Source organism: Mustela lutreola, chromosome X, assembly GCF_030435805.1.
Source record: "Mustela lutreola isolate mMusLut2 chromosome X, mMusLut2.pri, whole genome shotgun sequence".
Taxonomy (NCBI): Eukaryota; Metazoa; Chordata; class Mammalia; order Carnivora; family Mustelidae; genus Mustela; species Mustela lutreola.
This window is the reverse complement of record NC_081308.1, coordinates 78,923,881-78,941,834: the sequence shown is the minus strand read 5'-3', so window position 1 is coordinate 78,941,834 and position 17,954 is coordinate 78,923,881. Positions and strand designations below refer to the sequence as shown.

The following is a 17,954-nucleotide window of genomic DNA, read 5'->3' as shown; positions in this document are numbered from 1 at the left end:
TATTCCATAATTTAGCTATTATAGATAATGCTGCTATAAACATTTGGGTGCATATGCCCCTTTGAATTAGCATTTTTGTAACCTTTGGGTAAATATGTAGCAGAGCCATTGCTGGATAAGGTAGTTCTATTTTTAACTTTCTTATGAATCATATAAGCAAGTCACTAATAAAAACTTCAGTGCTTTTCACATAAGGGATACATTATTTTGTTTTCAATCTGGAGGCTACATATTAAGTGTTCACATAAATCTATTTAATCTATTGTCTTCTACATATTTCCATATCGCTTTACCATATCATCTATACTTACATCTAAAAAAAAAAAAAAAAAAAGCATTCCTCTTCCTTACTTCCTTACCAAGTCCCCAAGAGTGCTTTTAAAAATTCCTCCCTCTACAATTTACTGAAATATTATTTTGGCTGTAATCAGAGAAATAATGAAATAGTCTTACTTTCCAACAGTCAGCATTGCTGATAAGCATAAAATGTTATGCTAAACCACTCTCTTCCTCAGTTATTACATAAAAACCAAAAAACAAAATAACATTTCCTTCTACTATGGCATAAATGGTCACTTCTGAAACAATCTGAAGAAAGATGTGAGAGAAGATCCATGAATTACTTTATGTAAACAACAAAACGGACATTCTAGAATGCTATGGTAGTAAATTAGGCTTGGTGATGCTATGGTAATTAAAAAAAAAAGACCCCAAATCTCAGTGGCTTAACATATAACAGTTTATTTCTTACTCTCTAAAGGTTCACAGCAAGTCCATCAACTCTCCAGGGCTGGTGCCTAATAAACAGTAACTTAGAGATACAGTCTGCAACCATCTTGTAGGTATACCATTTGGAGTACACTGAGAGAGCTGGAAGGTCATGCAGGACATTTTGCTCCTCCATTATGAAATCATACCTCATTTCTGTTTACAATTTCTGCAATCCCTCTGCTAGAAGTAGTCAAATGGCATTGCCTAACTACAAGAGGCTGGGAAGTGAATGGGAGCACACAGATATTTGGTAAGCTGTTAATGTCTTTGCCATATTCTACAAATTATATAAGCTTTTTTCATATTTTAATGAAAAACAATTTTGAAAAACTCTATGTGGATATAAAATATCCCTTAAATATATTTTTATCAGCAATTTTTTTTAGCAAACAAGTAAAATTATGAAAATTTAAGATGATCTAACATGACATTACATTTATGTTTCAAGAGCATTTCTGAGAGATTCCGGCATTTCAACTGCAAAAATTGGGGAAGCCAATATTTATTTACTTGGTGTTCTCTATCTTTATAATAACTTTACCTTTGATTCAAGGGAGCTGATATGAAATCAGCTATTAAAAATTTATTGATTCTCTCATCATGCCAAAATACTTTATAAATATGACATTACAATTAGCACATCCTCTGTAACAAGTAGTTCTTTCTGAGACATCAATTGATTCATATTACTCTGATATATCAATATGTAAAATAAAAATAATTCTCAACTCATTTCAGCATTAGTGGTAAACAAGCACGAGGCACCAAATCTTAGTAAAATATGACACAGGAAGATCAAAGGTGTCATTATGTCCTAAATTGAATTCCTATTTTACTCCAATACCAATGCTTAACACACTGAGTTTTTAAACAGCATACTTATTAAGATTTTGGCAGTAGTTTTATGTAACAAGACACATAGCATACTAGAGGTCTGGCACTTAACTTGCTTACAATAAACAAGCTTCAATATGAAGGCATTAAATATTTTTTCAAAAACCTTCTTTTTACATGCTAAGTATTTTGTCAAGTGTGCAATTAAACCTAGTAATGAAATATAGTAAGATTAGGAAATTACAAACTTGTAACCTAAGCATAAATCATATAAAAAGGATTACTGGTTATGTAGAATATCCCTGGATAATCAAAAATTAATAGTATAAAACATGCAAAATATTTCCGAATCTTTATTAATCAAAAAATACCAGGGTTTATTTAAAATGATTCCCCTCTAAAGGGTATCAAAGTTAATTCAAATAAGGTAACACTCTAATGCTAAACATTATTCAGTACTGTTGAAATGGAGGTAAATTTCATAGAACTGGGGGCTTACTTATCCTTCCTGTCTTCTTGTTCACTTGAAGCAGCATACAACATTCCAGAATTTCACTAAATAAGAAAAGAATGGCTGCTGCACTGGCAAAAATAAGATGTGTAAATATCAAAGGCACACTATTCAGCTAGCCAAAGTGGTAGCGAACTCTTTTTCCCCCACAAGCCCTTTCCCCATGTAAACTAAAGTTTATCAAGAAGTAAAATAAACTAATCTTCAAAAGTAAGGATTCTGAGTCATCATTAATTATACGCTTCAAAAATGTCAACTACAGCTGTCTGGATATTTCTGATTATATTTTAAAGATATATCCAAATTAGATATTTTTAAATTAGATAAATTTGGGGCTCAAAATTATTATCTAAAACATTTAATTCAATTCCAAATGTTTTAACTACTAGTATGAACAACAGGGTTTTAGCTCTCAGAAGAATTAACCATTGGAAGGGAAAACACACACACAAACAAAATTATATATTTATACTGCAGGCAATGGTTATGGCCCTTTCTGGCACAGTGGCATATGACTGGCACTCAGTCAGGAATAATTCTACAAACAAAGGGAAATTCATGCATTTTTAAAAATATTCCCTAACATTCACAGTTGATATTTCCTTAAATTCCTGCTTTTTTAAATAGGAAAATCTTATTTTTTTCTTGTTATCCTGACTTGTGACTTGAACCCGACTTCTTTTTCTTCTTCTTACCATGTTTCTTGCGCTGTTTCTTCTTCTTCTTCTTTGCTTTTTCTGTTGATTTTTCTCGCTCTTCATGTCTTCTCTTCTTTTTTGCTTGCCCTTCCTCTTCATAATCTGATTCCGATGAGGACTCTGATGATGAGGGTTTATCTTCAGGATAAGTCTTCTTTCTTTTTTTGCTGCGACTTCTAATATACTTTTCTTTCTCTGTGCCATCCTTTGACTTCTTTTTCTTTTTCACAGATTCCTTGGTCTCTAATTCAGATTCATATGTAGAGCTTTCTGATGATTTATATGAATGGTTCTTCTTTTTCTTTCTCTTTTTTCCTTGTTTTTTTTCCTCATTCTCAGAATCAGAACTGCTTGAAGAATCAGAGCTTGATGAAGAAGATGAAGACTGACAAGATTTCTTCTTTTTCTTTTTCTTTTTTTCTTTTTTTTTAGAAGAGCTCTCATTTCCACTCAATAATTTCTCTCTACTTTTTTCCAATTCTTTTTTCCAATTCTCATTCATTTTTTCTTCAAATTCAGCTAATGCCTTGGAGCCTTTCTTTTTATTTTCTAATTGTTTCTTCACTTCTTCCCAGGTGGGCCTTGGTCGATTCAGATAATCTTGTATTGTTGGGCCTGTAGATTGAGTCTGGCCCCTCCATCTGGCCATTGCTATAGGATTCATATAGGCCACTCGATTATCTCGCTTCCCCATGGTGCCTGATTGTTCCAAGAGCAGACTCTCAATGCCAAGAAGAATAAAGATAAACTCTCTTTTGGTTCTTCATCTGCTGATATATCAAGCATCCTATTAGTATATCATCCTGTTAGAGAAGCAGAACGAATGGTTACAAAATGCCTTTAATATGAGACAAAATAAACACATAAGCTTAATTGTTCATCAGTACCTATCAGTATAGTATAGTAGAAATTTTCAAAATCTTAGACCTTTGGAACAAAGAATATGCACATTTAAGACTTTTGCATACTTAAGATATTGTGGTATGAATATAACATACAGTATTTTTTATACCTCAGGTAAGGTTCTTACTAATTTTTAAATAAATATTTCATTTTATATTATGTGATACTGCTTTTTTTTCTTTCATTTGGCCTTATGTAGTATAAAAAGAAATAAATTTCTATAGCTGAATTCTGTATGAGGCAGATCTCCTCCACCTTAACAAAGTGCAGCACAATCCACTCTGACAGAAACCTAGGAGTCATACCTGAGAAATCCTGTCCCTCAAGTCTTATATCTAATCCATTACTATATCCTGTTGTTTAAGCCTTGACAATAGGTCTCATATCTATTCACTTTTCTCCAAATATATTGTCACCAATTTAGTACAGATGCCATCATCTTTCACTTAGACTATTAATCTCTATTATCAATTAAGTATTATCTGCCAGGGACTGCTTAGTGTTTTGTAACAGATTACCTCATTTAATCTCTAGACTAACTCTATGAGGATGATTATATTATTATCCCTATTTCACAGATGAAGAAACTGAGTCTTAGAGAATTTGAGTAACTTGCATAAACTAACAGCTAAAAAATGTCCAAATTAGGATTTAAACCAAGGCAGTCTGACTCCAAACCCCAAACACCTAATGTAACACTATATTGTCTCTCTACATCAACCTCTTAATTGATACCTTTATTTCTACCCTTACTTTCTTCAATTCCAGCCCCACACTACAACCAGTAGGTCTTAAAATAATACAGTGGTTTTATATTTTAATGAGAATCAAATCCAGACTCCCATAAAAGTCTTATATGATCCATCTTGTTTCTTTTTATTAGTTTTTAAATTTTTTAAAAATATTTCATTTATTTATTTGGCAGAGAGAGAGAGAGAGAGAGCCCAAGTAGATGGAGCAGTAGGTAGAGCAGTAGGCAGAGGGAGAAGGAGAAGCAGACACCCTGTTGAGCAGAGAGCCTGATGTGGGGATCCATCACAGGACCCTGGGATCATAACCTAAGCTGAAGGCAGACACTTAACTAAGCCACCCAGGTACCCATCTCTCTTACTTTCATCATCCCTTTACTCAATTCTATCTTTTCTTATCTTCTCTTGGTTTCTGGAACATGATAAACTCCAAGCTTAGCCATCATGGCCCATGCTACCCCATTCTTCAGGTCTCAGCTTATTTATTTATTTGTATATATGTATTTTTAGAGGGGGGTGGGTCAGAGGGGGAGAGAGAATCTTAAGCAGGTTTCATGCCCAGAGCAGAGGCCAATGTGGGGCTTGATCTCATGACCCTGAGATCATTACCTGAGCTGAAATCAAGAACTGGACACTTTCCAGAATGGCTGCACAAGCCTGCAGGACCCAGCAATTGCACTACTTGGGTATTTACCCCAAATATGCAGATGTAGCAAAAAGAGGGGCCACATGCATCCCAGTGTTCATAGCAGCAATGTCCACAATAGCTAAACTGTGGAAGGAGCCAAGATGTCTTTCAATAAATGAATTGGATAAAGAAAATGTGGTTCATATATACAATGGAATATTATTCAGCCATCAGAAAGGATGAATATCTACAATTTGCATCAACATGCATATAACTGGATGGTATTATGCTAAGTGAAATAAGTCAAGCAGAGCAAGATAATTATCATATGGTTTCACTCATATGTGGAACATAAGGAATAGCACAGAGGACCAAAGTGGAAGAGAGGGAAAACTCAATGGGAAGAAATCAGAGAAGGAGACAAACCATGAGAGACTCTGGACTCTGGGAATGGTTACAGAAGGGAGGGGGGGTGGGAGGATGGGTAACCGGGTGATGGGTATTAAGGAAGGTATATGATGTGAAGAGCATTGGGTGTTATATGCAACTAAGGAATCATTGAACACTACATCAAAAACTAATATGTTAGCTAACTGAACTAACTAACTAACAACTAAATAAATAAATAAATAAAATAGAATGCTTAAGAAAAAAGCTGGATGCTTAACCCATGGAGCCACCCAGGTGCCCAGGTCTCTAAATGTCAATTCCTCCACAAAGAAACTATTAGGTGGAACTACATAAAATTGCCAATTATATGGGACAGAAACAGTTAAATACCAGCCACTTCATAAGTATTAACTTTATATTAAAGCATGTTGCCTTTGTACCTTCCCCCATACACATTATTCTCTATTATAGTTCCTTGTATCTTTTATGCACAATACTTATCAAACTGGTGATTATTTCATTTGTCTGGTTATTTGTGTGTGTGTGTGTGTGTGTGTGTGTGTGTGTGTGTTTGTGTCCACCACTAAATATAAGGCCAAGAAGAGTAAAGGCCATGTTTAATCTTTCTTATTCACCACGGTGCTCCTAGTATCTAGCATGCCATGTGGCTCACATTAAATATTCAATAAATATTGGTTCAATAATAAACAAAAATGTGGATAGATGGGTTTATGGCTCTGGGAGAAAGGGCATTTAGAGAAGCTTCCTAGAATTGGTGATGTCTGTACAGGAGTTTTAAAGAATAAAAGTTCACCCTGGAAATGAAGACATGAAGAACATTCCAGGCAGAGAAAACACAATGTGGGGGGAGGGGGACCAAAAAACCAGGAATATGAAAGAGCACCATGTGTTCATGTTGATGAAGCCTAAATTTCAAAAAAAGCAATGGCTAGAAGTAAGGCTACATAGAGAGGAAATAGCTTGATCACAGAGCCCCTCTAAAATATATAGTTGTTAGGAAGCCAACAAAGTCCTTTAAAGAGAAGAAAAAGATGATCAGGTATATCATAGTTTTTCTTGTCAGTCTCTGTTCTGATTCTGACCCTTTAAATCAACCAAACATATCTACTCATCATAAACTCAATATCACAGATGTTACAGTGACTCTTGGTGATAGTTTCCTGCATTTAATTGTTGTGTTCATGATATTATTCTCCTTCCCTTTCAGTTCTGTCCAGCTCCTCTTAGTTCTTTCTGTCATTTACATTCTGACTGATACTCTAAATATTTATCAGATATTATTGTTTCTCTGACCTTATAAAAAGCCCTTAAAAACTTTAGTTCATATTCAGCTTGCTGGTTCTCTCACTACTGGACACTTAGAATAGCATAATTCATTCTAACTTCAGTTCCTTGAGACTTAGTCCTGACATCATCTAGAAAGACAGGCAAAGAGAAGTTCATAAGAACTTTGGATGTGATGCTAAGGATGTTGGAATTCATTCTATGAGACTTAAAGTGAAGTTAATTGGGAGATAATGCTTATTTTAAATAGAATGATATGGCCATGTTTGAGTGTTTATGAAACAATATTTATAGCATGGAAGTTGGATTGGATGCAAATAAGAATGAAGGCAATGAGATCACTTACGTATTCATGCAGACAGGAAGTGAAAGGGTCTAAAATAAAATCAGTAGAATTTTGAATAGAGAGGGGAATATACATGAGAAATGTTGATGTGATTACACTAAAATTAATGACTAATTGCATGCAAAGGGTGAGAATGAGAAAGGACAAGACTCTGGCTTGTGAGACTAGATAAAAGGCAATGCCAATGATTGGATAAAGTAGGAAATGGCACAGACTTTCAGAAAAGGTCTACAATCAGTATTGGAGTCAAAGTTTGAGGTGCCTATGAGACATCTGAATGAAGCTGCATATAGAAAATTAGATGTATGGATGTTGGCGTTCTGGAATGTGACTTGAGTTAGACATGTAGCATTGGCAGTCACTGAGTGAAGGCTAAAGACATAAGAGAAAGTTAAATTACCTTGGGGAGATTTCAAACGAAAAAAGACTTGAGCACTGGATCCAATTTAACAAGAAGCAAGAGGTTGCCAGAGAGAGTGAAGCTTATAAATAAGACTTCAGAAAATTAGTTAGAATGTTAAGAGCTAGATTGCTATCAGAAAAAAAAGTAAGAGTTACAGAAACACACAGAAGGAGAATAAAGTTTCACGGTGAGGACAATAATCTTCAAAGGTATGTGTTCATGGATTTAATTTGAGCAATTTTTAAATATAAACAAATTTGGAAAAAGCCTAAATGTCCATCAATAACAAACAGGTTTGGGGCTCCTGGGTGGTTCAGTCATTTAAATGTCTGACTCTTGATTTTGGCTCAGGTCATGATCTCAGGGCCAAGGGATTGAGTCCTATGTTTGAGCCCCATGATTGAGCTCTGTGGTGAGCTTGGAGTCTGCTTGAGATTCTCTCTCCCTCTTCCTCTGGCCCTCCCTCTGTTCACATGCACTCTCTAAATACATACATACATGCATACATACATACATACATACAATTATTTAAAAAATTAAAAAACAGGTTATGTGAATTATAGTATACATATATAGTGGAATACTATATCTGCAACATATTGTTAAGTGAATAGTTTGTCAAATGTAAACAGTTATCTCTGCATATTGGAGAGGCATCATTTCCTTTTGTATGTTTTTCTATAATGTTTACATTTTCTATAATAAGCAGGTGTCATCTTTACTTTTTAAAAATCCAGAAAAGAAAAGATATCATGGACAATATTAAATACAGCAGACTGATCGAGTAAGAGAAAATCTGGAAGTATACATTATATTTAGCTATGAAGAAATCATTAGTAAACTTTGCTAATGGAATTTCAATTAAACATTGAGGGAAGAAGCCAGAAGACCACTGTTTAAAGACTTTAAGGACTAAATGAGAGGTGAGAAGGTAGAGATATAGAGTGTATTCATTTGAGAAGAAAAAATAAAAAGAAAAGATGATAACTATCATGAAAGATGCAGGATTAAAGAAAATGTCTTTTATTTTCTTTAATTTTTGTCATTGAAGAAACTTGGACATATTCACAGGGTAACAAGAAGAATGGAGTGTAATGAGAGAGTTTTAAGAAGATAGAAAAGAGGGGCAAGTGGGTGAGTCAGTAGGTTAAGTCTCGGCCTTCAGCTCAGGTCATGGTCTCAGGGTCCTGGAATCCAGCCCCACATAGGGCTCTCTGCTCAGCGGGGAGCCTACTTCCCCCCTCTCTCTGCCTGCCTCTCTGCCTACTTGTGATCTCTTTCTCTCTGTCAAATAAATAAATAAAATCTTTTTAAAAATAGAAGATAGAAAAGAGAGGGAATAATTAATGTGGCAAAACCATAGAGAAAGCAGAGAGGACTCAAAGTCATAAATAAGAGATGCCTCTTCTTGCAAGAACAGAGGCAAAGAATAAAGAAATGGTATGGGTGCAGGGCTTTTATTTTTCTTTTCTTTTCTTTTTTTTTTTTCATTTTTGTGGAGGGAGAAATTAAAGGGAAAAAGTTGAAGTATTTCTCACATAATGGCCTTCATTTTCACTTAGTGATACATGACAAGGTCATCTACTAAAATTAAGGTAGGCCGAGGTAAGTTTTGAGACCAATAACTAAAATTTGGAAAAACTGCAGAGGGGAATGAGAGAGGGTGCTGATACCAGATAAGTGTATGAGGGCTACATACACTTTTCTTAGAAGATTAAGCACACTGAGAAAAAAGAAAAAGTCACACCAACAAAATCTCTTGCTCAAATAATCTTTGCTTTAGAATTTAAAATACTTTGTTTCTATTCCAGAAGAGAAACTTGATTTTCTGAATTTCTATTTATCTGTATGAAGTATGCTAATTTTGTATAGAGATCAGATACAAATTGTGACAGTCCTGCTGATAATTTGAGTATTATAATAATTAAATGTTCATTCATTATCAAAATAATTCCCTTTTGATCTAGATAGGAGTTCAGATGGTAGAGTAGTAGGAGGACCTTATAGTTGTCTCATCCCTGGTATACAGCTAGATAAATACCAAATCATTCTGAACACCCAGGAAATCAATCTGAAGTAAAAGAACAAAATGCACAACTAGATGGAGGAAAAAGGCCACATAGTGGAAGGTAGGTGTGAAGATGGGATTTGGGGGAGAAAAGAATGCAGGTGCTTCAGAGGGGAAGGAGATCTGATCAGGGAGAAAGGAGAGAAGGAGAGAGACATACAGAGAGAAAGAGAGAGAGAGAGAGAGAGAGAAGGCATTGCACAAAAAAACACTTCCCTAAAACCACTGACAGGGAAAACAAGAGGGGATGATAATTACAGGTTTTTACAAACAGCAGAGCTCAAAGTCTAAAGTTTTAGAAGTGTATGCCATTGCCAGGGTGGAGCCTGGCAGGTGTAGAAGTGCTCGAGTGGAAGAGGGCAGAGGCCTAGGAATGGAAAGCATGGTCTGAGGATCCCCTGGGATGCACTGGGAGAGAGTTTTCCCCTTCTTGGGGGTGGCACTGCCTTTCTAGGGACAAGAGAGCTGATAGGCACCACTGAGCTGCCCAGTTCATTAGCACAGGAGCAGAGGCAGCTGCTGAGGGCAGGTAATCTAGACACTAGGTCTTTGCTGTACTTTACTGTAAACTCTAAGGCCCTACATATTAGTGCAACTGCCCTTTTGGGACAAATCAACAATAGCCACATTGCAGCCTTCCCCCAGAAGTTCAGCACAGGTCTGTGAGATGCCAGGTCCCTAAAGTTTGGAGTTTTGAAACCCAGCTAGCATGTTAGCATGCCCCACACAAAATATAAGAGCACTGAGGCACTCTGTGGGCAGATGGCTTGGACATAAATAGGGAGAAGACAGGGATCTGAGGGATGCTTGCGACAGAAAAGGGATTAATTCTTCACTCTTCTGCAAGGTTTTCCTGAGTAGTGGCAGGCATAAACTCCCTGATCTGGGGATGAGAAACACAGCTGATGCCATTTTTACCCCTGTCCACCAGCATAGAAGGACTTCAGTGAGCAGCAGAGTGCCCACAGTGGAGACTTGAACCGCTTACACCAAGCTCCAACTCCTTGCATTCTGCAGATGCTTTTTTACTAGGGCAAGTGTGCCTGAGAGTCAAAGTAGCCGCAGTCCCCTCCCCCAGAATAATAGAACCAGCCCCCACACCCGTCAAGTCTACTCATCATAGAGCACTGCAAAATTTCAGCTTTAGGGGAAATATGATCAAGCCTCTTTTAACAAGCAGACCAAAACACACCTAGTTAAAATTCACCACATAGTGGATAAGGTTCAAACACTCCCCACTGCAGGCAAGGAAAAACTCTGTAGAGGACAGACATGAGGGAAACAGCAGCCAAAACATAAGAGCAGAGTGTACACCACATACACCAGAAACGTTTCCTGAAATATCAGGCCCTGGACAGTATATGACCCCTTCTTAATATAGTCATTACTCTCAGGAGCAGTACACGTAACAGGCTTTCCTAACATACAGCAGATACAGACTTAGACAAAAATGACAAGATGGAGGAATTCACCCCAGAAGAACAAGAGGTTATGGCCAGGAATCTAATCTAAACAGATACAAATAATATGTCTGAACAAGAATTTAAAACAACAATCATGGATATTAGCTAGGCTTGAGAAAAGGATAAAGGACACCAGGGAGTCAATTACCACAGAGATAAAAGACCTAAAAATTAGTCAGGCTGAAACAAAAAAATACTGTAACTGAGCTGCAAAACAAACTGGATGTAATAACTACAAGAAAAGAAGAAGCAGAGAAATGAATAAGTGATATGGAAGATAAAATTATGGGAAAAGTGAAGCTGAAAAGAAGAGGGAGAGAAAAATACTGGATCATGTATGTAGACTTAGGTGACTCAGCGACTACATGAAACATAATAACACTCATATCATAGGAGTCCCATAAAAAGAAGAAAGGAAAAAAAGGGGCACAAGGTTTATCTGAGCAAATATAGCTGAAAGTGTCCCTAATATGGGGAAGAAGAGAACTCCCATAAAAAAATTAACAAAACACAAAACACAGGCCAACATCAAGACATCATAATAAAATTTACAAAATACAGAGATCAGGAAAGAACCCTGAAAGCACAAGGAAGAGAAATCCTTACTCTACAAGGAAAAAAAAAATAAGTTTAGCAGCAGATCTCTGTATAGGAACTGTGTAGGCCAGAAGAGAGTGGCATGATGTATTCAACACATTGAGTGGGAAAAATACAGTCAAGAATATTTTCTCCTTCAAGACTGTGATTCAGAACAGAAAGAGGGATAGAGTTTCTCAGACAAACAAAAACTAAAGGAGGCTATGACATTAAATCAGCCCTGCAAGAAATATTAAAGGGAACTCTTTGAGTGCAAAAGAAAGGCCAAAAACAACAAAGACTTGAAAGGAACAGAGAAAATCTCCAGACACAATGACATTACAGGTAATACAATGGCACTAAATTCATATCTATCAATACCCTGAATGTAAATGAACTAAATGTTCCAAACAAATGACATAGGTTATTGGTATGGATAAAACAAAACAAAACAAAAAACAAACAAACAAAAAACAAGATCCATCTATCTTTTACCTACAAGTGATTCATTTCAGACCAAGAGCCACCTGCAGATAGAAAGTGAGGGAATAGAGAACCATTTGTTATGCTAATAGAGATAAAAAGAAAGCTGTAGTAGCCATCCTTACAAAGTAGATTTTTTAAAAAGATTTTATTTATTTATTTGACACAGAAAGAGAGATCACAAGTAGGCAGAGAGGCAGGCTGAGAGAAAGGGGTAAGTGGGCTCCCAGCTGAGCAGAAAGCCCAATGCAGGGTTCGATCCCAGGACCCTGAGACCATGACCTGAGCCAAAGGCAGAGGCTTAACCCATGAGCTAACCAGGCGCCCTGACAAAGTAGATTTTCAAAACAAAGATTGTAATAAGAGATGGAGAGGGGCACTATATCAAAACAAAGGGGTCTATTCAACAAGAAGATATATAACAATTGTAAATATTTATGCCTAAAACTTGGTAGCACCCAAATTATGCAAATCATTAACTGACAAACATAAAAAACTAACTGATAACAAGAAAATAATAAGGAACTTTATCATCCCACTTATAGCAATGGGCAAATCATCTAAGCAGAAAATCAACAAAGAAACAATGGCTTTGAATGACACACTGGACCAGAGGGACTTAACAGATATTTTCAGAACACCTTATCCTAAGAAGCAGAATACACATTCTTAGACTGCACATGGAACATTCTACAGAATAAATCACATGCTGGGTCACAAATCAGGCCTACACAAGTACAAAAAGACTGAGAATATATCATGCATATTTTTGGATCATAGCGCTATGAAACTTAAATTCAACAAGAAAAAAAATTGGAAAGACCACAAATATATGGAGGTTACAGAACATCTTACTAAAGAATGAATAGGTTAACCAGGAAATTAAAGAGTAAATAAAAAAAAATACACAGAAGCAAACAAAATTGAAAAGACAACAGTCCAAAAACGGTTGGGATGCAGCAACAGTAGTCCTCACAGGGAAGTATATTGCAATACAGGCCTACCTCAAGTATCAAGAAAAGTCTCAAATGTATAACCTAATCATACATTTAAGGATCCACAAAAGGAAGGAAAAATTAAGCCTAAAGCAAACAGAAGAAGGGAAATAAAAAAGATTAGAATAGAAATAAATAATATAGAAACAAAGTCCACCTCAGTAGAACAGATCAATGAAACTATAGCTGGTTCTTTGAAAAATTAACAAAACTGATAAACCACTAGACATACTTATCAAAAAGAAAAGAGAAAGGACCCAAATAAATAAAATCATGAGTGAAAGAGGAGAGATCACAACCAAAACCACAGGAAAAGAGTCATAAGATAATATTATGAAAATTATATGTCAATAAATTGGGCAATGTGGAAGAAATTGATAAGTTCTTAGAAACATATAAAGTACCAAAACTGAAAGACAAAGAAATACAAAATTTTAACAGAACCATAACCAGCAAAAGAGTGAATCAGTCATCAAAAATCTCTCAACAAATCAAAGTCCAGGGCCAGATGGCTTTCCAGGGGAATTTTATCAAACATTTAAAGAATTAATACCTATTCTTCTGAAACTCTTCCAAAACATAGAAATGGAAGGAAAACTTCCAGACTCATTCTATGAGGCCAGCATTACCTTGATCCCCAAACCAAAGATCCCACTAAAAAGGAGAATCACAGGCTAATATCTCTGATGAATATGGATATAAAAAGCCTCAACAATATACTAGCAAATCAAATTCAACATTACATTAAAAAAATATTCACTATGATCAAGTGGGATTTACTCCTGGGTTGCAGAGTTGGTTCAATATTCACAAATCAATCAACGTGATATAATATAAGAAATGATAAGAACCATGTGATAATCTCGATAGTTGTGGAAATAGCATCTGACAAACACAGCATCAATTTTGATAAAAGCCCTCAACTAATATATTATAATATATACAACTAATATAATCCTTAGTGAGGTAAAACAAGAACTTTCCCTCCATGATCAGGAAAAACACAAGGATGTCCACTCTCACTATTGTTATTTTACACATTTCTGGTAGTCATAGTGTCAGCAATCAGACAACAAAAAGAAATAACATGTATCCAAATCAGGAAAGGAGAAGTCAAATACTCACTATTTGTAGATGACATGATACTCTATGTAGAAAACCTGAAATACCAAAAAGTTGCTAGAACTCACACACCCATTCAGCAAAGTCACAGGATACAAAATCAAGTACAGAAATCTGTTGCATTTCTAGACACCAGTGATGAAGCAGCAGAAATAGAACTCAAGGAATCGATCCATTTCCCAATTGCACCAAAAAACGTAAGATCACTAAGACTAAACCTAACCAAGGAGGTGAAAGATTCGTACTCTGAAAACTACAGAACACTTATGAAAGAAATTGAAGAGGATACAAAGAAGTAGAAAAACTTTCCATGCTTATGGATTAGAAGAGCAAACATTATTAAAATGACTATACTACCCCAAGGAATATACACATTTAATGCTATCCCTATCAAAATACCACCACCATTTTTTCATAAAATTAAACAATCAATCTTGGGGAGCCTGGGTGGCTCAGTGGGTTAAGCCTCTGTCTTTGGCTCAGGTCATGATCTCAGAGTTCTGGGATTGAGCCCCGCATCAGGCTGTCTACTCAGCGGGGAGTCTACTTCTCCCTCTCTCTCTCTGCCTGCCACTCTGCCTACTTGTGATCTCTCTCTCTGTCAAGTAAATAAATAAAAATCTTAAAAACAAACAAACAATCCTAAAAATCTGTATAGAACCACAACAGGCTCCAAATAACCAAAACAATCTTAAAAAAGAAAAGCAAAACGGAGGCATCACAAATCAGGATTTCAAGCTATATTACAAAGCTGTAATGATCATGACAGTATGGTACTGGCATAAAAACAGACACATAGATCAATGGAACAGAATAGAGAACCCAGAAATGGATCCACAACTATATGGTCAACTAATCTTCAACAAAACAGAAAAGAACATCCAGTTGGAAAAAGTCTTTTCAACAAATGGTGTTGGGAAAACTAGACAGCAAAATGAAAAAGGATGAAACTTAACCACTTTCTTACACCATACACAAAAATAAATTCAAAATGGATTTAAGACCTATATATTAGACAGGAAATCATCAAAATCCTTGAGAAGAATGCAGACAGCAACCTTTTTGACATCAGCCATAAAATCTTACTAGTCATCTCCAGGGGCAAGGGAAACAAAATAAAAAATGAACTACCTGGACTTCAAGATAAAAAGCTTTGCACAGCAAAGGAAAGAAACAAAAGTAAAAGGCAACCTTCAGAATGGGAGAAGAGATTTGAAAATGACATATCTGATAAAGGGTTAGTATCCAAAATATATAAAGAACTTATTAAACTCAATATCGAAAAAAACCCTAATAATCCAGTTAGGAAATGGGCAGGAGACATAAGTAGATCTTTTTCCAAATAAGACACCCAAATGGCTAACATATACATGAAAAGATGACTAACATCACGGATCATCAGGGAAGTAAAAATCAAAACTACAATGAGTTATCACCTCACACCTATTAGAATGGCTGAAATTATTAACTCACGAAACCACAGACATTGGCGAGGATGCAGAGAAAAGGGAATACTCTTACACTGTTAGTGGGAGTGTAAATTGGTGCAGCCACTCTGGAAAACAGTGTGAAGTCCTCAAGAAGTTAAAAATAAATCTACCCTAAGATCCAGCAATTTCACTACTAGGTATTAACCCAAAGGATACAACCATGCTGATTAGAAGAGCACATGCATCCAAATGTTTATAGCAGCCATTATTAACAAATCAACGATTGTCAAATCATGGAAAGAGCTCAAATGTCCATCAACCGAGGAATGGATAAAGGAGTTTGGAGTATGTGTGTGGGGTGTGTGTGTGTAATATACAATTGAATATCACTCAGCCATGAAAAAAATTGAAATCTTGCCATTTGCAGTGATGAGGATGGAGCCAGAGTGTATTATGTTAAGTGAAATAGGTCAGTCAAATAAAGAAAATACCATAGTATTTCACCCATATGTGGAATTTACAAAACAAACAGATAAACATAAAGAAGGGGAAAAATATAAAGAGAGAGGGAAGCAAATCAAAAGAGACAAAACTATAGAGAATAAACAGGGTTGGTAGAGGGTGGTGGGTGGGGATGGGTTAAGTGGATGATGGGTATTAAAGAGGGCACTTGTGATGAGCAGTAGGTGTTGTATGTAAGGGTTGAATCACTAAATTCTACACCTGAATCCAATTTCACCATATACATTAACTATCTAGAATTTAAATAAAAACTTTAATTAAAAATAAAAAAATAAAAATAATGAAATAAAAAATAACCATAAAGAAATTATTTTGCAACATAAACAAACAAATAATTCCCTTTTGATCTTCTATTATGTACCAGACACTATGTTATTTGTCATGGAGATTATGGTCTAGTAAAGCAGTAGCTATTACACAAATTTTAACAAAATGAGTATGTAATTATAATCATGATTAGAATGATGAAGGAAAAGTACAGGATGCTAGTGGAAGCTATAATGAGGACCTAATTCAGAATGCAAGGTCAGTTCTCAGACCCTAACATATAATCTGTGACCTTATAGATAAATCAGAGCGAGCCAGATGAAAGAGTTGAACAGGAGGTAAGTAATAAAAAAGCCAAAGTTGACTGAATATTCCAAGCAGAAGGAGTAGCAGATGCTAAGGTCTTGAAGTTAAAAAGAAAAAGCCAAATACAATGCAAAATATTGACATTATTACACTCCTGAAAATCAGTAATCATATCATTTTCTCCTTCTTGAAAGTGATTGTATCTGTACTATTTTTCAATGAACATGTTCTGGGCAAAGTCAATATGAATTTTAGTTAATTAAATGCACATTTTAAAGTTTCACAATGTAATTCATATTGTAAATATCACCAAAACTAGTTACTTTAGAGAATTCCTCTATTTTAAAAATAATTTCATTGAATTTTCAGTGATATGTCTAACTGCAGACAAATTACCATAGACACATGTACTTCAATCGAAAAACCTTTCCAAATTAGTTGGTAATCACTCTGAGACTTAATCTGAAGCATCCAACTCTTCTGCAAAGTTCTGGACATTTGGATGAGGTTCCGATAAAAATAAACTTACATTCTTTGTCTACATTAGTTAAACTAAATTGAAATAACATTCTACTGGAATAAATTCCTCTTATAAAGTTACTGAGAGGATTTAAGATAGTATTGAATTTACTAAATTATTAAAAAAAAAACAATAGTCTAGGGGCTCCTGGGTGGCTCAGTGGGTTAAAGCCTCTGCCTTCGGCTCAGGTCATGATCCCAGGGTCCTGGGATCGAGCCCTGCATCGGGCTCTCTGCTCAGCAGGGAGCCTGCTTCCTCCTCTCTCTCTGCCTGCCTCTCTGCCTACTTGTGATCTCTGTCTGTCAAATAAATAAATAAATAAAATCTTTAAAAAAAAGAACAATAGTCTACACATACATACTAACAATATCTTAAATTATCACAGTATGTTTTGCCATTCCACACTGAATATTATAGAGAGAACAGCTACCCTATGACCCTGCAATTGCACAACTGGGTATTTACCTCAAAGATACAGAGGTAGTGAAAAGAAGGGCCATCTGTACCCCAATGTTCATAGCAGCAATGGCCACAGTTGCCAAACTGTGGAAAGAACCAAGAGGCCCTTCAACAGACGAATGGGTAAAGAAGGTATGGTCCATATATACAATGGAGTATTATGCCTCCATCAGAAACGATGAATATCCAACTTTTGTATCAACAT

At 35.7% G+C, this 17,954-nt stretch overlaps 1 protein-coding gene across 1 annotated transcript in view; it reads right to left on the bottom strand.

Moving 5' to 3' along the window:
* Positions 1–731: 731 nt before the first annotated feature.
* The window catches only part of FAM133A (family with sequence similarity 133 member A), a 56,118-nt gene continuing 38,895 nt past the window's right edge, over positions 732–17,954 (bottom strand). Inside the window, exon 2 of the mRNA XM_059158390.1 lies at positions 732–3,617. Within this exon, the coding sequence (XP_059014373.1) occupies positions 2,765–3,508 (744 nt within the window). The 5' untranslated portion in view covers positions 3,509–3,617 and the 3' untranslated portion in view covers positions 732–2,764. The remainder of the gene's footprint in view (positions 3,618–17,954) is intronic.